The sequence below is a fragment of the Cricetulus griseus genome, chromosome 4 (assembly GCF_003668045.3).
Source record: "Cricetulus griseus strain 17A/GY chromosome 4, alternate assembly CriGri-PICRH-1.0, whole genome shotgun sequence".
NCBI lineage: Eukaryota > Metazoa > Chordata > Mammalia > Rodentia > Cricetidae > Cricetulus > Cricetulus griseus.
In genome coordinates, this window is record NC_048597.1 from 147,400,092 (window position 1) to 147,422,870 (window position 22,779).

Consider the following 22,779-nt stretch of genomic DNA (forward strand, 5'->3'; position numbering starts at 1 on the left):
CCCACCCCCACCCGCCTGGGGCGGAAGCTGCGCGTGCGCCTAATTTAACACCGCTCAAGGGCACCGGGGATTAGGATGGGTTTTATTGCAAACCAGACGGGAGGGTGGAAAAGAGGCCCATGAGATCTCCTAGAGTCTAGACTGGATCTGGATGCTTGTTAGAATTTGACTCCGAGCCTCAAACTCAGCCTTGTGAAACGCAGGAATCTCCATTTTTTCAGTCACCCCAGGTAACGGATAAGTGGATGCATCCTCTGACTTTAAGAAGGGCCAGAATCAGGATTGAAGCCGGAAGCGAATTGGCAGGAGTTACCCAGCGCAACCTGATGTAAACTCAGTTGTGTCGTCGTCCCCCCTCCCCCCATCCAGTTCTTTCTTTCCCCTCCTGCTGCCTTTTCAGGGCATGGTTTAATCAGTACCAGGCAGGCTGGCAGACAATCCATTCACATAAGTTGGGTTGAAAACTTCCTTCCCAGAACACCAAGGAACCCCATCCAACAACTCCACATCAAAGCTCCACTCCCAGGCCTGACCCTGCAAGGGTATTGCCTCAGCTTGCAGAGTTTAGAGAGAGCTAGGCCCGTTCCCACCCCCAGCTAAGAATGGTCTGGGTGGATGCCCAGATACACACTTTGCTGTGTATGTGATCGTGAGGGTCTCGCTGTCAACCAAAGATTATAAACTCCCCCATGTATGTGAACTTGTGGAGTTGGGAGGGGCAGCGTGACCCAGTGTGTCGGCTTCTGGCTCAAGTTGAGGCACGTTCAGTATCAGGCAGTGGCCTCAGTCCAGGGCAGCTGGATCATATGTGCAGACAGTCACTTTCAAAGGCCTTGGATGGAGAAAGGACACTCCCTTTTTGGGATAAGCAAAGCTGAGATGCCCTAGAGGCACTCTCGATCCCCTACAAAGTTTTCCCAGGACAAAGCATCTAAAACAGTTTGTCCCAATAGGTAGAGAAATGAGGGGGCTTCAGACACTAGGATCCAACTGCTTTTCAGAGTCCCCTCGGACCACACACAGCTCCACTTGAGCTGTTCCTCAGGAGTGTTCTGTTGGATGAGGCTGGCTGTTTTCAGTACTGTTCCAGTGTGGTGTCATCCTCTTCATTTCCTCCCAAGCCACTGCCCCTCTGTATCTATCCCACCCAGGGTTGGCTTGTCTGGAAACTTCAAGACTGCAGATCTTTCTGAGAAAGCCAGGAACACAGCTGTGAGTTCCAGTCCCTGAGGGGCAGTTCCAACACTCCCTCCTGGCTCCAGATGTAAAGGAACAGCTGTGGGGGTGGCAGTAGGCCCAGCTGGCAGTAGAGCAGGGACTGGAAGGTGGAGAATAAAGGCCAGAGAGCCAGGCAAATGACAGGACTGAAGATTCAAGGGACCTGGGAAAGAAACAGTCTCATTCCCTGGACCAGTGACTAGCTGACAGGACTTGCCAAATCCCTCCAGTGCTGTCCTCCAGCCCTGCCCACTCCAATCTTGGCAAACCATACTGTTGCACTCACAGGGCCTTCCACCAGCTCTATTTTATGACTCCCACTTAATTTGAGAGGAGAAATAGCTTTCTCTGTCTAACCCCACCCTGTCCTTAAAACATTCGATTCCCAGCCTAGAGGAAGGATGACGGGAAGGGTACTGCCACTTCCATCTGGTACCCTTCACCTGTCCTCCCTGCCTTAGTCCCTTTGGATGCAAGATGCCAGGCCAGACGACTGAAGAGAGGGCTGATCTTGGCACTGGTTGCTCATATACTCTGCCAGGGTAGTCATGCTCACCTGGGTACCACCTCAATAAAAATTCTTTGCTGAAATGACTGTGTCCTACTATAATCTCAGGTCTGTGCAGGATCACACTCCCAGCAATATTTCCCCCAACTTGAAAAGACACAAAGCCTCACAAGTGCTTCCATTTTAGGAAAAAATATTTTAATGATCTTTTATAACCTCTTTTGCAGGTGAGGCCCCTTCTAGATGGAGCCCCCTTGTCAATGCCCTTCCCATGCCTGCTGGGAAGTAGCAACCTCTCTCTGGAGGACACCCTCCCACTCTTGATGTCTCCATCCTCCTGGGAGGCCAGCTCTAGTTCGGGGCCTTCACAGGCCAATTTTATTAAAAAGTGGGCAGAACACGGTATTGTGTCCCTTTTGTGAATGCCAGGGGACCAGCCCACTGTATTTTTCTATCTCTTAATTAAATAGAGTGTTAAATAATCTCTTGTTGCTGGGGCCAGGCATGTTGTACACACCTTTAATCCCAACACTTGGGAGGCAGAGGCGTGGATCTCTGTGAGCTCAAGGCCAGCCTGGTCTATATAGTGAGTTCCAGATAAGTCAGGGCTACACAGTCAGACCCTGTCTCAAAACAAAACAAAAAAACCAAAACCAAACAAAGAACCCCCCAAAACAAATGAAATCTCTTTGCGCTGGCAGAGAGGGGATGCCATAGCAGCAAGTCCCCCTACCTTGGCCAGGCTCCTGTAGCCTCAGTGTGTCCACCTATCTGGATTTGGACTCCACCAGAGTAGCCAGGGGCATAGCCTCTCCTGAGACCTGGCCACTCCCAGAACACCCTCCCCAATGAGGGTAAGTTCAAGTGGGTTGTACTGGCACCAGGCATCCCAACGCCATAGACAGGGGCCACTCAGATGGCTAAGTAGGGAACTGGCGTGTTACAATTCTCATCCAAGTCAGAAGTACGTGAGGTTCTTCACAGCTCCCATCTCTAGCATCCGCTTGATGGCTAGGGCCTCTTGGGAGACATTGTGCCCTGACCCCTGTAGAGACAACCAAGGAAGTAAGTGAGGGGCTCCCAGGTACCTCTCTGTCTTCAGAAGGTCCCCTCCCCCACTCCCTGGCCCCACACTTCTTGGAGTTTTCTGCCTTAAGTGGGCTCTCAGAAGGGAGACAGAAATCATATAGCAAATGCAGAGGATGCCAGCTGGGGTGTCCAGATGCCCACGTCCCACTTCTGACACTGAATGACCATATCCTGACCCACACTGTGACCCAACATACCCCCCCCAACATCCTCCTCCTCACCCAACATCCTAGCCCACCTAGTACACTGGGCTCCCAAGCAAGGGCTGCTTACCGCCATAGACTTAAGCGTGATCTGTTCATAGTAGTGGATGGTCTGCTTCTTGTTGTAGGCCTCTGGGTACCCGAAGCCAGCGATGTGCACTAAGTCACAGAGGTGTAGGGCCAAGGTGATGGCTAGCAGACCTGTGGTTGGCTTCTGAGGGACAGAGTAGGAGGGCATTTGAAAGAGCCCAATCCCCTCCTCCTCCACCACCCACCTCACATACACTCAGGCTCAGTGCGCTCTGCCATGGAAATATCCTTTACAGGGCAACGGCTAAGCAACTGAGCACCTGAGTACAGCCCAGGAAGCTACTCTGAAATTCTAAACTTTTTGCCGTGCAGGAGCTAGAACCTGGGCCTGTGTATTCTAGGTAAGTGTTCTACCACTGCTCTGCACCCCTGATTATTAAGTTGTAAATCTGGAGATGTAACTATTTGTTATTTTTTATGTGTATGTGCCTGATTGAGTTGTGTGCACCATGAGCTTGCAGAGCCTCTATGGGCTGGAAGACGGCATTGGGCCCCCTGGAACTAGAGTTATAGGTGGTGGTAAACTGCCCAAAGTGGGTGCATATAACTAAGCCCAGGTCCTCTGCCCAAGCAGTGAGTGTCCTGAACTGCTAAGCCACCTCCTCAGCTCCTAAGTTTAAATTTAAATTGTTATATGTCTAGTGGCTACTATGGTTATCTTGCCAACTTGGTTAGATTGAGACATACCTAGGAAATTACTGTAGTACATTTCTAGGGGTGTCTGTGAAGGACAGTAATTATCTAAAGAGTGAAGACCCCCCTTAAAGGTGGGTGGCACCATCCCACAGGTAAGGGACCTGCTTCCCCATGTGAGTGCTCAGTTCCACCGTGTCCTCCCTACCATGACTGACTAAAATCTCTGAGACCATGAGCAAAGTATCTTTCCATTTGTAAATTGCTGCTATCAGGGATAAAAGTCTGGCTGACACAGCAGCATACAACAGAATACAACTCCATAGATCTGGGTCTCCAGGGAGGATCGTGGCAGTCATGATGACAATAGTGAAATCACCATAATCCCATCTGTTGCTTAAGTACTTAGTATGTGTCAGGCACCATGTAGAGTGTGAACACAGTATAATACACCACCCCCTTCACTCTCCTTCCAAACACATATGCACAGATATTATTATTAGCCTCATTTTATAAATGAGGAAACTGGAGCTTGCAAATATAAATAATTTGTTCAAAGGGGAAGAGGGATCTGCCCTCCTCCTGGAATCTGACAGTTCAACACTCATGGTTGTATGATCTTTCATGGGATAATATACCCCCTCTGTGAAGCAGGGTCAAAGATACCTTGCCTGCCTGCCCACCTGCTTTGAGGATCCCATTCCCTTCGCCCCCAATTTATCCACAGCAATGGGCGACCTAATATTCAAACTTCAGAAATCTTGCCCTGCTAAGCTCCAATGGTTAGCTTTATAGAACATCTCACCTGCCCATTCACCCCGAGAGTCACTTCCAGGATTCCATAAGTCCTCTTAAAGCCAATTTTCTCCTAGCATCTCTTTCAATTTTATCCCCGGATTGCTTCCTGGTAAGCCTTTTTTTTCACCCTTGCTCTCTTTTAAGACAAGATCTCATGTAGCCTTGGCTGACTTTGAACTTACTGTGTAGCTGAGACTAACTTTGAAATCCTACCTCTACCTCTCAAGTGCTGGGATTACAGGCATCTATTACTCTATTTGGCCACCCCTGCCACTTTAACCACCCTGTTTCTCTCACCCAGTTTGGGATCCTTCAGGGTCACATAGCTATCACTTCCTCACCAGCTCTGCTCCTTACTACAGTCATCACACTGGCCTTCTCCTGGTGTTCTCTGTATTCAATCAGTATAGCACAATTGCCCATTCGTCCAAGCAGGAAATCTAGAACTGCTTCGAAGCATCTACTCTGCCACACAGTATCTCTTTAGAGCAAGGGGCACAGCTTATAAAGCAAGCATGTGGGCTCAGGCTCACCACGGGGCAGTCACACTGCAGGCATATAACACATGATGTTGACATAACATAAGATAGTCAAGAATAACCATTTATTTAAAATTTGGCTAATATTATCTGGGGATAGTGGCTCATACTTGTAAACCCAGCACTTGAGAGAATTACCTTGGGTTTGAGGCTAGCCTGTCTCAAGAAAACTAACCAAACAGCAAGGGGTAAATACTGATAGAGCAGTCACTGTGCTCCAACTTTATCTTCTTAAGTCCTACCATGTACTTAAGAGGTCAGCACAAATACTATCCCCACCACGCAGATAAGCAATAGAAATCTCCTAGTACTAGATCTGCCTGATAACCACAGCAAGTGGAACAGCCAAGAGTCCTGCCAATGCCTGCTGGTAACCTTCTTCTGCTGTCTCCTGTGCCCCCACGAGAAAGTTTAAATCACGTGGAAAAACTGTCTGTAAAACCACAATATGGGGTAAACCCTGCCAGCCGAAGACTACCAGGACAGAGTGCTGAAATCAAAGCTGTGACTCATAAAACTCCTACAGCTCCCTAAGTTGGTTCACCATAGCCATGACACTCAACAGAGACCGTTGAAGTTTAGTCTCCATTCACTCCATCAGATCAGTATGTTCCAAGATAAGATTGCAGGCTAAGAGTCTAACAGTAACTTGGCATTGACTCAAGCTGATCTCAAAGATGGGGCCAGGGAGTATGCCGGCAGCTCCCAGTTTACAAGTTCTGACCAGAACCTGCCAAAGCATCTAAAAGACGAGCACCTAAGTCACATCTAGATCTCTCACTCCTATTTTCAGGGTGCCCCAATTCCCCAAAGTACACACTGTCCATCCAGGTGGCACACTAGGAAACTTATCTTCAAAGGTCAAGTGCAAGCTGCACCCACAATCATTCTTCCTTCTCAAGAGCTACTCTTCACTTTCCACCCATGACCCCAGTCTCCTCCTAGCTTGGTCTCACTGTCACCAGCTTCTCGTCACCTGCTTGATCTTTCGTGACTGCTGTATGGGCAGGCTCAGGAGCTTTTCTGCTGCAATCTCCATAAAGAAGGGGTTGAGAATCCGAATCTGTTTGGGGTTGACATCCCAGATCAGGGGAGGCTGTTTCCAGAAACCTTTTCGTACCTATGGGGGCAGGGTCAGAAGGGAGAGATGAAAATAGGTAAAGACCTGTTTCTCAACTCTAACCCAGTTGGTAGTCTTCAGGCAGAGGATGGGGTCCAAGTCAAGATTGATACCTCAGGCTTGCAGGTACCTCAGAATTGAGGTAAGACTTGTGCCAGAGATGAGAGACCAAAGGAGAGATCAGGGGGGTCTCCTTATCAGGAAGGAAGGGTAATACTCTGTGGAGAGGGCAGGGTCTGACCACTACCTGTTTCAGAGATATGCAGACAAGAAGGGGCTTGAGCCTAGGCTGTCTACATACTGGGCAAAAAAAAAAGCCAGATCAGACAGTTCAGCCTTCAACCAGATGGCCAAGTAAGGGAGTAGGACCTTGGTGGGGACCATCAGGAAAGGCACAAAAATGCAAAAATGCTGCCTGTTCCAAGGTAATTGTGGGACAGCTCTCCTGTTCCCATGTTTCTCACCCATTCTGCCAGTGCTCCTATTGTAGGCAACCTTGCAGCCCCGAGGGCCTCTGGCTGCTACCCCAACTCCTACAGGTTCTTGAGCTGTAAAGCAGGGCAGTTTATTAGCAGCCCTGCAAAACAATGCTCTTGGCAAGAAGCCCAAGGTTCTGGCAGTGGAGATCCTGGTTCACCCTGTCCGTTCACCAACTCTTTAGAATCATCACAAGTCACTCTGTGGGACATGAAACCCATCTATCCCAATTTACCCGCTTCTTATCACTCAAGATGGTTTCAATCCAGTGGAAGTCCATTGCCTTGAAAGCTACCAGGACCAAGAGCGTGTCTGGGTTGTTTTCTATTTTGGGGTCGAAGTGGGCCGACTCAGGGTAGAAGAGACGTATGGTGGTCTTGGAGCCCACATCTCCCTCATAACCAGCCACAGGAGCGTTGTTCAATCTGGGCCAGGGAAAGAATATCCATTACTAGAGATGTCAGGCCTTTTGGCAGCACCCCCCCCCCCCGCCGTTTGGGACATCCAGAACCCAAAAAGAAGTAGGAGGGATAGTCACACACCTGATGACCACATCGTACTTGTTGATGATACTTCCCAGTGAACTGTTCCGCAACCGGTGCCCATTCCCCACCACAACACAACGACGACACTGGAGGCTGCCATGGAAGAAGAGTGGTCAAATCCAGAAGTGGACCCTGCTCTGCTGAACTATCACTGCTCTGCATCTGCCTGAGGGCCACCTCAGGTCACTTCTAGGTTCTCCTCAGCCCCTAAACTGCATGAATCAGGCACACTAACTAGCCTGCTAATGATCCTACTGACCTTGAAGTCCTGGGCCTCAAAGTGAAATACAAACAAGCCAAGCATGGCAAAGAGATAATGAGAGGAGGGAACGCACACAGGAGTGCCACAAGAAACCCCAGCACAAGATCTGGGTAAGGTGGCACATACCTATCACCTCAACACTTAGGAAGTACCAAAAGAAAAGTGCAGAATTCAAACCTATCCTGGGCTACACAAAGGAAAAAAATAAAATGCAAGAATAGAGAGGAGGAGGGAGCAGAGGAGAAACCCTAGGACACAGCTCCCTTGCCTGTTACCCAGGTTTGTCTGTTGCCATGGCAATATCTTCAGCAGCTTCTGCCAACTCTGGCATCTAGATACTGAGGTTAGGATACTGTGGTTTTAGAGTACCTATATCTCCTGGAGATAGGCAGGCCAGGGAGGGTCAAATTTGGCCACAGTCAACCAGTGATTGAAGGCTGGCTGACATGACACTAACAAGATGATTTCACACTGGAGCAGGGAAAGGTGAAGATGCCCAGATGGCAAAGAGAAGAATACCTCCTTACCTCTGTATGCTCTCAGGTATAGAATAGCTAGTGATGGCCAACACCCGGAGAAGAAGGTCTTCTAAAAAAAGAATGAATAGAAGGAACCAAGACTATGGTCATTGTCATTCTAAAGGCTGCTCCCACTCTACTCCCCAGATTTTCTCTCCTTGACATAGGTACCTGGTTCTAGGCAAAAGAACCCACGCGTGGGTGGGTTCAACAGTGTGGCTCCCATGAACAGGGCATTAATTTCCCACTTGCTTGGGTAGGACAACTCATTATTTTACAACTTCCTTTGGTCTCATAGAGCAGCTCTTAGGCAATGAGTTGAGCAATAACTTACCACTCCCTTTGGTCCCAAAGGGCAACTCATAGGTAGATGGTGTCTTTACCCAGAAATAATCCTTAAGCTGGAGGAAGATGGGCTGTTCCCTAGAATGGCTATACAGGGTTGAATGAGAAAGAGATTAATCTGACTAAACAAGACCAGGCCTCTGACTATTATATCTCCTTTGTCCTTCTTCCAGCTTCATCCACCCTCCAGCCAGTTATCGATGAGGCAAAAACCCCTCAACCCCGCTCTCCCCATGTCCTGTCCCACCACTAGGTGCTTACTTGCCGAAAATCTTAGAGGCCTGCCTCTCTGCCTCACCCTGGAAGCATGGCTCTTTCTTCTCTGAGATGGGAAAATAAAAACTGGAGAGAGAAAGAGAAGCATCAGGAGGCTGAACCCCGAGGCCAGCATCCCATGCAGGGTCCACCTCCCCAGTGACGGCACAGAGGTCCTATGGTACTGGAGAAGGATGTACAGATATAGCATCTCCTCAACCCAAGTTCCACTTTGAACACAAACCATGAAGGGTACAAACCTTTCTGCCCTAACATTTCCTCTGTGGCAGATCTCAGAAACCACCTGGATTCCCACCCGCACCCCTCCCACCCACCCTCATGGAGGGACCCTGGGCTAGCAGCTGAAGAGGAAAGGTCAGGCCAAGGTTCTCAAAAGCTTCCTGCTTTGCTAGGCACCCAGCCTTTGTATCAGCCCATCTCTGGCAAGAAGCAATGGAAGCACAAAGAAAGCATACTCACAGTTCAAAGTACCTATCTTCTCGGGAGATGGAATACCACACCATGACGACGACAAAGACCAGAGCCAGCATGGCCAGGAACTTACAGCCTGCAAGGTACATGCACAGAGACGCTGGAGGCAGAGACAGGAAGGTACAGCCCCAGGCCACCTTCTCCTTTGCCCATCCTGGGCTCCTCTACCCCTAGCACAGCAGATCCAGTCCCTGGCCCTCTCGTGTCCCCTAGCCAGGGGCTGGGACCCAAGTATTTCTGGTGTCAGGATGAAGAGAGGGTCCACGGCTCCCAGTGGACTTAGTTTGAGGGACCACCCTCCCTGAGGGGGGTCCCAAGATGCTGCTGAGGATGGCTGCTAAACCCTCCAGCATGGGGGAGCCCCTGGACAACACTCACGGGATTTACTGGTCATGTTTCTCAGCAGATAGCAGGGTTCCTGGGGAGAAGTGTCATCCCGGCTGCCTCGGGCCACCTAGAAGGCAGGAGTTCCAGGTGTCAGTCTAGGCTCCCCTTGCACTCCTACCTAGACACTAGAGCAGATCACACCCCTTGCCTGACCCTTTCCATAAAGCCACTCTGTGGGGTAGCGAGCCCCAGGTGACCTTTCTCCTCAGCTCTCAGAGGGTAGTGTGAGGGATCTAGGTGGAGCCTTGCCACAGGAAGAGAAACTGAGGTCCCAGCCCTCTTTCAGTTCCCATGCCAGACTTACTGACACCAGTCTCCAATGTGATGCTGAAGCATTTTGACTCAGTGTGGGGGACAAGTAGGTACATCCACCATTTCTGACCCAAAAGTTAACTATGCCAGATTTGATTGGTACTTGATCCAGCTGAAGCTCATCCCATCTGGGGCCATTGCTACCTCTGGCCCCATTAGCAATCTCAGCCAGGCAGATGCACTGGGACAGATCCTGAGATGAGAATGGGGCTCTGAAGGTCCTCAAGAAACCCTCTTGAAACATCTCCCGGGGCTGGAGAGATAGCTCAGAGGTTAACAGCACTGACTGTTCTTCCAGAGGTCCTGAGTTCAATTCCCAGCAACCACATGGTGGCTCACAACCATCCATTATGAGATCTTGTGCCCTCTTCTTGTGTGGAGATATACATGGAAGCAGAATGTTGTATACATAATAAATAAATAAAATCTTTAAAAAAAGAAAAAAGAAACCCTCTTCCCAGAGCTTCTAGACTCTGGCAGTACCTAGGCCTCACCCCCTAAGATGCATGGTTAACTCAGGAAGGAAGGCTGGTGCAGTAGGAGAGGGGTCAGGGAGCCCTGAGGGTATGGCTTGACAAGGAGTCAAGGGTCACTTCCCTTGTCAGTGGGCAGAGGCCAGTGAAGTAATACAGGAGGTCAGAAAGCAGTGAATTGCTCTATGGACCAAGTCCTCTAGGACCACACTGCTAAGAAATCTATGTGGCTTAACAGCCATAGGGGGATGTATAGATGCTGAGTGCCCGTTTCTTCCAGCCTATGTTCCTTCCATCCTGTTCTGTTTCTCAAATGGTCAGGAACAGAAAAATCAAAGCCATGCACTGAATACATGCATTCCACAGACACGGGCTGTCATCAGTTTGGATGGATCCTGGGACAAGCATTTTTACCTATAGAACAAATGACTCATGAATGTCTGTGAAAGAAATCACTGTTTTGTGCTCTCCTGAGGCCAAGCAAAACATCTTAGATTATTTCTTGGAGGCAGGTCAACATCTGGAGGAAGTGTTGTCTATCACAATCACAAATCTATAATTCTGAGAGCAGGCCTATTATGGAGTCAAGGCTGTGACCCCAAGAGGAGACATTTCCCAGATCCCAGTATGAGTTCAAGAACCGTGACCAAATAAGCAAACAAAACCCCCCAACAAAACAAAGCAAACAAAAAGCAAAACAAAACAAGAAACCCAAACAACTGAGTATAGGGTAAGACCCAGACATACCAGACACTTCCTCATTCCCCTGTAGGGTTACTAGCAGCCATCTAGAGGGGACTGAAGATGCCCACCCCACCCCTCCAAAAAGAGGAAAGAAAGATAAAGACTAATTTTTGTTTTACTTTTGTTCTGATGGAAGCTCCACCTCAGTCCCTGGCATCCATATACCCAAAGAATCTGGAATGTTCTGGTGGAAGGTCTACCTCAATACCCCTCCCCAGTCTTTCTCTCCCCAAACCCTGTCCCATCCCAGAAAGTCAGCCAAACAGGGCTCCTCCCCAGAGATGCTCAAGACCACTCCCACAGGGTATTTAAATCTCCTCCCTCCCCCAGAAAACAGACACATAGTTTTCTGATTTCATCTCCTCTTTGCGGGGCTGGAAATTCATCCCAGAGAATTTTATACATTAAACCTATGCTTTTTCTAATTTGATTTAATTTGGTCTGATTTGAATTGCTGCATCGGTGTTGAGGCTAATAGGGGGTGCAGAGATTTTTCATCTGGAGGTCCCACTGAGGGGTTGTTTTTCCCCCACCAATCAGGGGCTGCAGTGTAGGAAACACCCTTCTCCCCCATACCTGCTCTCTGCCAGGCTAAGACTGGCATTGACTGGGTTGTCCTTTCCAAGACACTGCCTTAGAGGCAAAGTGTCTCTTCCAATTTGGGGATGTCCTGTCGAAAACACAGCTGTGACAGGCCCCTGGCCCATTTCTGGAGCAAAGGCCTGCCTTTGTTCCATGGGGCCCCTTCTTCAGACGACGTTCTGTACAAGGGAACATCCCCCCCACACACACATTTTTTTTTTTTTACCTGAAGTCTACCACAGTGGATGCATTGCGCTAGGCTTAGGGTCATGGCATAGACTTGTGGAATGGACACCTGCAATTCGAAGCCAGATCCCAAAATGCCCTTGGGCTGCCATTTACAAAATCTTTTTAAATTGGGGCTGACACCATATGTCCTGAACACCTGATTTCTCTGTTCACTAAGGCCTGGCCTCAAAATGCCCTTGACAATGGGACGCGATGGCCACCAGAGGAAACTTTTGAGTTTTCCATCCTCCGTGACCTTGAAACTTTTTGCAGGTAGGGGGACAAGTGAACAGAACCCCCATATGTCCACGGTTTCTGGATACTGTGCTCCCGCCCTTCCCTCAGTAGCCAGTGTCCCACAGTACCAGTGTTGCTGGCTAGGGTCATGGTGCCTCCAGATTCCTATCTATCAGGGAACTGGGACCCTGAAAATTCTGCCCTGAACATGCTGCTGAATACACTAGCTCCTCCCCCACTCCCCTGAACCCTGCCTACCTACCTCCCTTCTATGGGCCACAGGTGCCATTCAGTGGCCAACATTCCTCACATTCCTCCCATCTACCCCCTTCCATCCTCGTCCCTTCCCTGCCCCCAGGACAAAGGCTACAGAGCAACCTCCTCCTCCTTACCCACCTTCCTCTCCTCCCTTTGGTCCACTGTCCCTCCCTACCCTTCCACACCACAACCCACCCCCTGGTCCCCTTCTACACATTGGTCTAACACCCGTACTCACCCACCCCCACCCCTGCCAAATACTCCCTGGTCTCTTCTCATACCCACTCTCACCAAAACCCTGCCTTCTGTTATCTGCCCCAAGCCTATGACTTGACCCGGCAGGACCTATATGTCATCTAGGCCTCCACTCTCACTCCAGAAGAGCAAAGTCAAGTTCAGGCAGCAACGAGACAGTACTTGGACCAGACCCACCTAGTGGACAATTCTGTCCCCGTGGGTGACATGGCAATGCCAGCTACAGAACCACACTGGGACTATCAAACAGGTCAGAACTGCCAGCAGAGGTGGGAAACCATGGTCCGCTGCCTCCTTCAGGGTATGATGATGGTCTCTGAAAAAGTCATTACTTTTGATAAACTCTGAGATATTACACAGCTAGCTGACAAAAAAAACGGCCATTTTTCCAAATCAACTACAAGAGACCATGGTTCAGTATACTTGACTTGACCCGGCCTTCCCAGTGGGAGCCACAGTCCTGGCCACCTATTTTATTTCTCAGTCAGAGCCAGATATTAGTAAAAAAAAAAATTTAAAGGCTGAGGAGGGTCCCCAAACTCATGAAAATGGCTTTTAAAGTTTTCAGTGCCCAAGAAGAGGCAGCCAAGTCCTCCCGACAGACAAGGCTGCCCTCCAAGCCCAAGCCTTAGCAGCTGTCCTGAGGCCACCAGGAGCCACCACACAAGGGACAAAGAAAGTTGACCACGAGGCTCCATCCCTCCAGAGCTCAGCCCAAGTCAACTCCCCCAGGAGCTTGCTTCAAATTCAATGAGGAGGGCCACCAGTCACAATATTGCCCTGACCTTCAGCCTCTGGCAAGGCCATGCCCTGTCTGCTGGAATGCCCCTGTGCAGGCTTGTCCTCTATGCCACACCATGGAGGTCCAGCCTCACCAACACCAGGAGCTAAGTCTGTTCCAGCCTTTGAACTACTCAGCCTGGCAGAGGACTGACATGGCCCAGACTTGATGACTCCCACTGCCCTCTCAGAGCCTAGGGTAACGTTGCAAGTAGCAGGACACCTCTTCAGTGCTGAACTTCCTCGGATCCCTGGGATATGGCATTTCACCAGCTAAGGCTCAGCTATGCTCTCCCACTGTGATGTATCTGGGTGTTCAATTCAGTCCAGGGTCTAAGACCCTCCCTCACCTCTGACAAGAGTATAAGCCCTTTCAGGATTACAGCCCCCAACCACAGTGTCTCAGATTCTCTCATTTTGGGGCCTGATGACATTCTTCTGCCACTGGATCCCTAACTTTGCCATTTCAGCCAAGCCTCTATACCACACAGAGAGACCCCTATGAGGCCTCTCACCCACCCTCTGTGGATGGCAGCCATGCTTGAGAGCCCTGGCGGTGGCAGCTGAACTCATCTGGGAGGCTCTCAAGAATACCCTGTTCAAGCCAATCACTGTCTCTCAGACCCTCTGAGTCATTTTTCTCTCTCCCTCCTTGGACGCTCATGAGACAAAGTGTTTCACTTACTGTTTCTAGAAAACCCTCAAATTACCTTGGTCTCCAGTCCTGCCATAAATCCTGCAACCCTCCTTCCTGTCCCCTCTCCCTCTGGTATCTCCTCTCATTCCTGCCCACAGGCTGTGAAGGCCCTAAGCTCATCCCAGCATGGTCTAGACCAACCACTCACGAACCGCCATCCCACCCTGTTTGTTGACGGAAGTTCTCTTATAGACAGATCAGGAAACTGCCAGACATATGCAATGGTCACTTCCACTAAAACAGTTGAAGCGACTTACCTGCTAATGGGAACCTCTTCACAAAAGGCTGTAATAATCACCTTGACTAGAGTGCTCTAGCTAGCCAACAGTCAATGGGCTAACATCTGCACTGACTCTAAATATGCCTTTTTAATAACCTATACCCATTCTGTCCTCTAGAAGGAAAGGGGCTTCTTCATTACCAACAGTACATCCATAGTTAATGGACCCCTTAGCCAAGTTGCACTTGGAGGTCCTCCAGCTCCCTGAAGAAGTAGCCATAATTCACTGCCAGGGACACCAGTCCTCCAAGGACCCACTGGCCTTGGGCAATGCCAGGATTGACTCAGTAGCCTGGGGGATGGCCTTCAGCTCCTCTGGATCAACAGAACATATTTTGTTTTTGACACCCTCCTATCAGCCCTGTTATCAACCAGAAGAGAGGGACGAACTCTTGAAAAAAGGGGCCACACAAACAAAGGATGGATGGTTCTATTTAAATAACCATCTCATCTTTCCTCAGTACCAGGCACTCCATATACGGCAGCCTCTGCACCAGTTTCATGGACATCAACCGGGCGAGGCTTGGCAGATGAATTTCACTCACACGCCCACTCATAAAAATTCTAATACTTCCTAACTCTCGTTGACACTTTCACAGGATGCGTAGAAGCATTTCTGACTCCCAGATGTGATGGCTCAGGTACTGCTAGACCACATCATCCTCAGTTTGGTGTGCCACAGACCATCCAAACGGACAATGGGCCAGCCTTCACTTCCAGTGTTGGAAGCTCTCAACATTTCCTGGAAGCTCCATATCTCCTACTGTCCACAGTCCTCAGGAAAGGTAGAGAGGGCCAATGGATTCATCAAACAATAGCTCACCAAGCTCTCCATTAAACTAAAGTTATCTTGGCCCTCCCTTCTTCCCATTGCCTTTACCCACCTCCAGGGCCACCCCACATTCTCCTACAGGCCTAAGCCCTTTCAAGCTCCATTACCAAAGGCACTTCCTCCTCAATCACCACCTCCTAACCCTAATTCCTCCACTGGCTGGGTAGGACAGGTGTTAATAATCGATTTTTTCCTAGCTTTTCCTGCTCCTCAAGAAACAAATGCCTGAGATTTCGATACCCCACCCCCATCTCTTGTTACACGAGTTCTATTTGGTCTTAATAATAAGAACCCAAAGTCAGATATTAGGGGGTGAAAGCTAAAAGATCAGAGAAGCAGAGCAGCTAGCCACTAGAGAGCTCTTGCCTCTACAAAATCCTCAGACTGATAAGAGACCAAGATTCTGGCTCCTCCCACCTTTATATTCCTCTCTCTGTCCAGCCATATCACTTCCTGTCTGTACACAGACCTCCAGACCTCTACGGTTAACTAGTGGCTAGCTCCGCCCTCTGATCTTTAGGCAAGCTTTATTTGTTAGAGTATAAACAAGGTATCACTACATTTCCCCTTTTTTGTCTAAAAAAAAGGTTATAACTAATATAATAAAAATTATATACAATAAGTACATTAACTATATGCAATATAATCAGGCAATAAATATATCAACAATGTCTAATCCTTTAGCAATTGAAAAATTCAGAGAAAATACTCCATATCTATCCTACCTTGGTGAATTCAAAAGGTTGTACCTAATTCACTTTCTATTCTAACTTGCATTATCAAAACTATCTTTTTATGTCTCTCAACCTTATACATTTACATTTCTTTAGTGAATTTCTTTTCTGACTCTAGTTACAAGGAAAACTATAACTATAAAGTCTTCAGCTCCATCAGAGACCCAAGAAGGAAATAATAATATGAGAAAGGAAAGAAACAGCTGGCTGCTTGGACAATCACCCAAGGTTCCTCTGCAGTGTTGGGGCATCTATCTTCAGCCCACGGGTCTAGCATATCTGACAGACTTTTCTGTGAAGCAGGATATCTGAAGGGCTATCCTACCTTGTCTTGGCAAAGTTCAGCAGTCCTTTCTTTTGTGTCCTGCTTGTCCAATTTGGACAGCATACTGTCAGCAGTTGAGGCAAGATCAGAGAGAAAAAAGAGCAAGCCACAGCCAACTCTTACCTTGCTAACTCCTCAGCTGAAAGAGACAGAGCTCCTGCCTCCTCTGCCTTACATTCCTCTCTTTACCCAGCCATATTACTTCCTGTAGGTCTATACAGAACTCTGTGGTTAACTAGTGGCTAGCTCTATTCTCTGATCTTCAGGAAATTTTTATTTGTTAGAGTATAAACAAGATATCACCACACTCTCTCCCCAAACCCTGCCCTATCCCAGAAAGCCTGCCAAACAGGGCTCCTCCCCCAAAGATGCTCAAGACCACTCCCACAGGGTATTTAAATTACACCCCCCCAAAAAAAACAGACATGTGGTTTTCCAGTCTCTCTTTGCCATCTCCTCTCTGGAGAGCTGGAAAATCATCCCGGAGCATTTTACCCATTAAACCTGTGTTTTTTTTCTAATTTGATGTGATTTGGTCTGATTTGGATTGCTGTGTCAGTGGAGAGGCTTATGGGGTGCAGAAACTTTTCAATTTTGTTCTTTCTCTCCCTTTCTTTCATTCCTTTCATCTCTCTCTCTCTCTCTCTCTCTCTTTCTCTCTCTCTCTCTCTCTCTCTTTCTCTGTATGTGTGTGTGTGATTCCATAACCCAGGCTAGCCTATAACTCACTATGTAGCTCAAGCTAGCCTCCAACCTGAATTCCTTCTCTCTCTACATGCTGAGATTACAGGTAGGTGCTACCACACTCACTCAGCCAAAAGTGAGATTTGTCATCCCAAATTTCCAGTTAAAGTCACCCTTAATAATTCTTGACAGCTCTCCTAAGAGTGAACACATCTTCCCTTGCTACCCACAACAACCTCTATATCATTCCTCATCACGTGGGCTTCTTCTCCTGCATAACTGTCTCCCATGCGCCACACAGTGAGACCCTGTCTCAAAAATTAATTAAGTAAGTATAAGCATAAGTAATTAAGTATAAGTAAGTATAAATGGTTGAGTCTTCTTTGAGAAATTCTCCAATGTCTGGACTGTATCATTCTTTCTAAGCACCTCCCTCTTAGCCTTTATGCTTAAAATTATACTAAAGTATCTTTAATAAACCTCAACTCTGCTCCCCCACCAAAAAGCACTAAATGAATGGCATGCTAGGTGACCATGGAACATCATGTCCTTTTCTAGCTCTCATTTTCTCAAGCTGCCTATAACATAGGAAGTAAATCAATAGCAAAATCCCTGGTGTTCAAAAATGCATTTGTCAGCTCAGCAACATGTACACCACAGGGACCCTTACCAGAAAAGCAGAGTCTTAGGCCTCCTGCAGACCTACAAAATCAGAACCTAGACTTGAACATGATCCTGCATTGAAGTTTGAGAAGCAGTGCTCAGGGAAGAGGTTCTGGATGACAGCTGAACAGGAGAATGGCCTGTTGTTGTAGAGACAACAAGATGGCTCAGCAGGTAAAAGTTCGGGTGGCCAAGGCCGAGCCCGATGACCTGTGTTAATACACATGACAGGAGGAGAGAACCAACTCCCTCAAGTTGTCCTCTGACCTTCATATACAAGTTCTCTCTCTCTCTCTCTCTCTCTCTCTCTCTCTCTCTCTCTCTCTCTCTCTCTCTCCTCCCCCACTCTTTTCCCAATAATCAAAACAAATAAATATAAAAATAAAACCACTTAAAATTCATAATAAGTATTTGTTTGAGTCCCATATGAGCAAATTCTGGTTCATTGGTCTAGCCTAGCCCTGGAATTTTCTTACACATGGCAGGTGACTCTAATGTACAGTCATGGTAGAAAACTACCAGATTAGATGCACGGCCTCTAAAGATGACTATTCAACTTTTGATGGGCACATTTTGATTCCAGGGGGTATGGGTAAGGCCTGAGGATCTATGATCTTACCACCTCCCTTGGGCCCTGCTAGGACCACACTTGGAGTTGCAAAAATTCCATGCCAGGATTCTTCATTAACTGCCTCCTCTCCTACAGATCTTTCCAGTTAAAGCTGACTACACAGTGCTGTGACCTGGGGGGTTTAAAATACCCAGATGTGTAGGTCTGGCTCTTCATGATTTTTATTACATTAGTTAGAAGCCAGATATCATTAGTAAAAAAGAAAACAAACAAACAACAAAACCACCTCCTCTGTGATTCTGGCATGCCACCAAAATGGAAAATCCTGTATAAGATAGGTTCCAGAGTAAATGGCAGACAACCTCTCAGTCATACACTAGCACTGACCTTTAGGGAAGAGACTTTGGCAGTCATTGGTTAAGTGGCTTGGAATGAACCCAAGCAACAAGACAGCTACTCCTTCTTTGGCCTCTTTCCCAATGCAGGTCTACACTGGCACATCCTTGTTCCAAATCAGAATCAGGAGAGTTCTAAGCAGCCTGGCTACTCTTAGGGTTTGCTCCAAGGTGTCCAACCAAGGATTTAAGATCTTATTTCCCTTCCTTGCTGGGCCAAGCCCAGAGGATTGTTTTGTGTCCCTGGGCATTCCATGGGTACAGGGCTTCTTAGGTCGATTGCTACAAGGACAATCTGTTGAAGGGAAGTCCACAGTTGATCTATCCTGGTCCAAGGCTCTACAGCCTCTTCCTCTGAACCAGCTACTAAGGAGAATCACTCATCTAACCTGTCAGGAAAGCTATCTGCATCATTGATATTCTGCCATGAACCAAGGTGTCCCTGGCTTCAAGTGAACTTAAAAGCATAGCCAGGGGACTCTCAAAATAGCAAACAAGGGACACAGAAAGAAACAGATCCGTGTAGAAGCTGGTAACCAACCAGTACCAAGGGCTGAGCCCATCCAAGGGTCAGATTAATTATAGTTCTGAAGGGAGGGTCTGGAACTGTGTGTGTGTGTGTGTGTGTGTGTGTGTGTGAGAGACTCTCTCTCTTTGTGTGTGTGTGTGTGTGTGTGTGTGTGTAGTAGCAGTTGTGGGCAGGCAGAAGTCTAAGGCTTGCTGAATGGTTCTATGCTCTTTAGTTCTTGAATTTCTGTCTCTCGGGATTGTTTGTTTGTTTGTTTGTTTGTTTGTTTGTTTGTTTGGATTGAACCCAAGGCCCTTGGCATGGTAGGCATGTGCTCCACCATGAAGACATATTCCTGGTGGCTCTCAGTTCTGTAAGAAAAACAAAAACAAACAAACAACACAACAACAAAAACTAGAGCTGCCTACCCTTTTAACACCTTAAGACTCAGCCATCACTTCTCTCTCCAAACACTACCACCTGGGTGAGGGATCCCTATCACCTTGCCAGAATCTGGTCTAGCCAAACTCCCCACGCCTTTGCTCTTTCTACCTCTCTATTCCCAGTTCTTCTCTGACACAGTTTCCTTAAAGCAAATAGCTGTGTTTGCTTCATCCTCTCCTCAGGCTATCCTTGCCTCAGGTTTTCCTCCCAAGGCCATACTTCTACACTCCACTTCTTCCTTTCCACTGCACCTCTTCCTGAGAAATGACACATAGCAAACCTTTCTCTGGCTTAGAATGCTCCATTCCAAAACCATCTCAAAAGACACCTTAGGGCCACAACACCATCATTGTGTCACCAGGAACCTATACATTCAGGTCTTGTGCAATGCAGATACATCCGATGCACATGTGCGATTAACACTGTCAACTTGACAGGATCTAGAATCACCTAGGGCATGTCTGAGTGATCTTTCAGATTAGGTTAATTGGGGCCCAGAAGACCAACCATTCCAGAGGCATCATAGTTCTACAGGCTGTGGCCCAGACTGACCACAAGGGGGAAGGTAAGTGGAAAGACAGCATTAATGGCTCTCTGCTTCTCCAGTCTGAATGCAGTGTGCACAGCCACCTTTCACCCTGGCTGCTGTGCCTTCCCCGCCATGATGGACTGTACCCTCAAAGTGTGAGCAGAAACAAACCCTCCCTTCCTTAAACTGCTTGTGCCAGGTATTCTGCCATACCCACTTGAAAGTGAGACACATTGAGCAGCTGTACCCCAATCACACTACCAGAGCACACACTTCCACATCCCCAACTCTGGCCAGGTTTTTCTGCATTAAGATGCCTCATCTGGTTTAAACGTGAGCCCTGAAGTTCATGCATTGCAAACTTGATCCTGAATGTAGTGGTAGCGGGAGATGGGAGCTTTCAGAGGTGGGGAGGGCCAGGAAGTGGTGGCACACATCTTTAATCCCAATACTCAAGAGGCAGAGGCAGGCGGATCTCTGTGAGTTCAAGATCAGCCTGGTCTATAGAGATAGTTCCAGGACAGTTAGTTCAGTTAGGGCTATTACACAGAAAAACCTTGTCTCAAAAATAAAGAAATTTTAAAAAAGAGGTGGGAAGGGCTCAAAGAAAAAAAAAAAAAACTTGCCTAGCATTCAACTCTTAGTACTCTGGTTAGTGCTTTACCACAGGAATGGAGCCAGGATGAAAAGACAAACTCAGCTTCTTACCCTCTCCCTTACTCCCACTCTCTGCCTTCAGTCTGAAGATGAAACAGCCAGAAAGCCTCATCTTGGACCTCACACCCTCCAGAACAATGATCCAAATGAACTTGCATTCATTATACATTATCCTGGCTACAGAGTTTGGTTAGAACAGCTCAGAACAGACTAAGAACGACCTAGTCTTGATAAGTGGGGCTATCAATGTAACAAATACATGAAACCATGGAATTACCTTTGAACCAGGGTAGAGGGGAGAGGCTAGAAGAATCAGCATGTGTGGGCTAGGAAAAGTACTGTTAAGGGGAACAAAGTTCGGGTAAGGGCTCACATCAGAACTGTAGGGAAAGTCTGGACTTTCTTATTACACAAGTGTTGTTAGAACTAGTGTAAAGACCATCCTGGTAATAAAGTGTCTGACAACTTGGCTGAAATGTTTGTGCCAACTTCATGGAAGATAACAGGATGAAGAGGGTATGTGGTGGACGAAACACCTTGTCCACAAAGCACTCTGGATGCTGTGTGACTTGACTGAAGACTGTGAATACAAAGACGGGATTTTGAGATGGGATCTATAATTAAAAGGAAACAGAACTTAGAGATTTGAAGGAGTCTCAGCCTGGACTCTGTAGAGAATTAAATGTTTCATGAGAAGAAAATTCAGGTGTGGCCAAGTAATCATTTGATAAGATTAGTATAGACAGAATGAGGTCTGAGGCTAATCTTTAGGACAATGGGTGAATGACCCCAAAGGCCCCTTGGAGACGTCTTTGAGCTCCCTCCCATTCCACACCCAGAATGCCAAATTTAAGAGAAGAAAATCAACAGAAGAAAGGCCAGACCTTGGGGCTCACTGCCAAAGGCTACGATAAGACTTCACTCCCCACAATCTTGGGCAGCCTCCTGCTGTCTCAGCCACTATTCTTGACCCATCCCTCCAAAGGCAGCAGTAGACAAGCACAAGGTGCCAACTCTGTAGGTACAGCATGTAAGAGCAATGGGACATGACTTCTTCTACCTAGATTTCAAAGGATGTCACAGCAGCCTGGGGCCAGGACATAGGTAGAGCCAGCAAAGAACATTCTTAGGGAGGCAATGCCAAGCGGAACTTTGGTGTTAGAATACAGCAGAGGATTAGAAGGCCTGGTGAAACCACAAGGTGGGATAGGACCATCCCCAGAGTGGGCAAAGCCTTCCATTGTGACCCCAGATTGCAGGGCCACCAGAACATATTATCAGTCTGAGAGATGAGGGCAAGACTTCAACCTGCCAGCTAAACAACATCCTGGGGGAAGGATATCTAGGGTCCCAAGGTCTAGCACCTCTAACCACTGTCTAGAAACAGAACAAGTTAAAGACAATTATTTTGTAGAGTAATTGTTTTCTTTGTCAGGTTTTAGGCCTACATAGGACCAGTTACCACTCTCTTTTTATTGATTTCTCCTTTTGCCTATCCCTGCTATTCTAATTTGGAAGTAGCTTGTGTAATTTCATAGGCTAGTGACTAAATAATTCAAGGGTCACAAATGAATTGCTATGAGAATGAGGAAATATACCAGAGTTAAACAACAGAAGCATTTTTAGTACACAGTCACAGTGGTAGCTAGAGGAAAATATATATACAAATTCAAAGTAGGAAAGAAAACCTTTAATTAACTATTCCACCCAAACTATTATTAGTGTGTGTTTGAGATACAGTCTCACTATGTGGTCCCTGGCTAGTCTACAACTCACTATGTAGACCAGGCTGGCCTCAAATTCAGAATAACCCACCTGCCTCTGCCTCCCAAGTGCCATCACATCCAGCCCCAAAACACTATTTTTAAGCTATAAAGTAAATCATGGGTAGAAGGAGAAGAAAATATGGTTGAGAAAGAAATGAAGAGGAGAAAAAATACAGCATCAACAAAATCAAACACACAGTCTCTGAATGGGTAAATCTGCCTTGAATAGGTCTCTACTCAACACCTGGTCTCAGAGACCCTAGACCTTGGATTTTTAAGATCCATACTGAGAGGTGAGACTTTGAGATGTGTTTAGGTCCTGAGCCCATCCCTATGGGTAGAGTTA

The 22,779-nt window shown here is 47.5% G+C and overlaps 1 protein-coding gene across 1 annotated transcript; it reads right to left on the reverse strand.

The window, feature by feature from the left end:
• Positions 1-2,680: 2,680 nt before the first annotated feature.
• St3gal4 (ST3 beta-galactoside alpha-2,3-sialyltransferase 4) lies at positions 2,681-9,513 on the reverse strand. The gene is made up of 10 exons (NM_001246699.1): positions 9,471-9,513; positions 9,081-9,168; positions 8,607-8,687; positions 8,335-8,432; positions 8,010-8,070; positions 7,218-7,313; positions 6,911-7,100; positions 6,055-6,198; positions 3,089-3,232; positions 2,681-2,771 (listed from the first exon to the last, which is right to left on the reverse strand). The coding sequence occupies exons 1-10, from the start codon at positions 9,484-9,486 to the stop codon at positions 2,685-2,687; spliced, it is 1,005 nt and encodes a 334-aa protein (NP_001233628.1). The 5' UTR covers positions 9,487-9,513; the 3' UTR covers positions 2,681-2,684.
• Between the last annotated feature and the right edge of the window lie 13,266 nt (positions 9,514-22,779).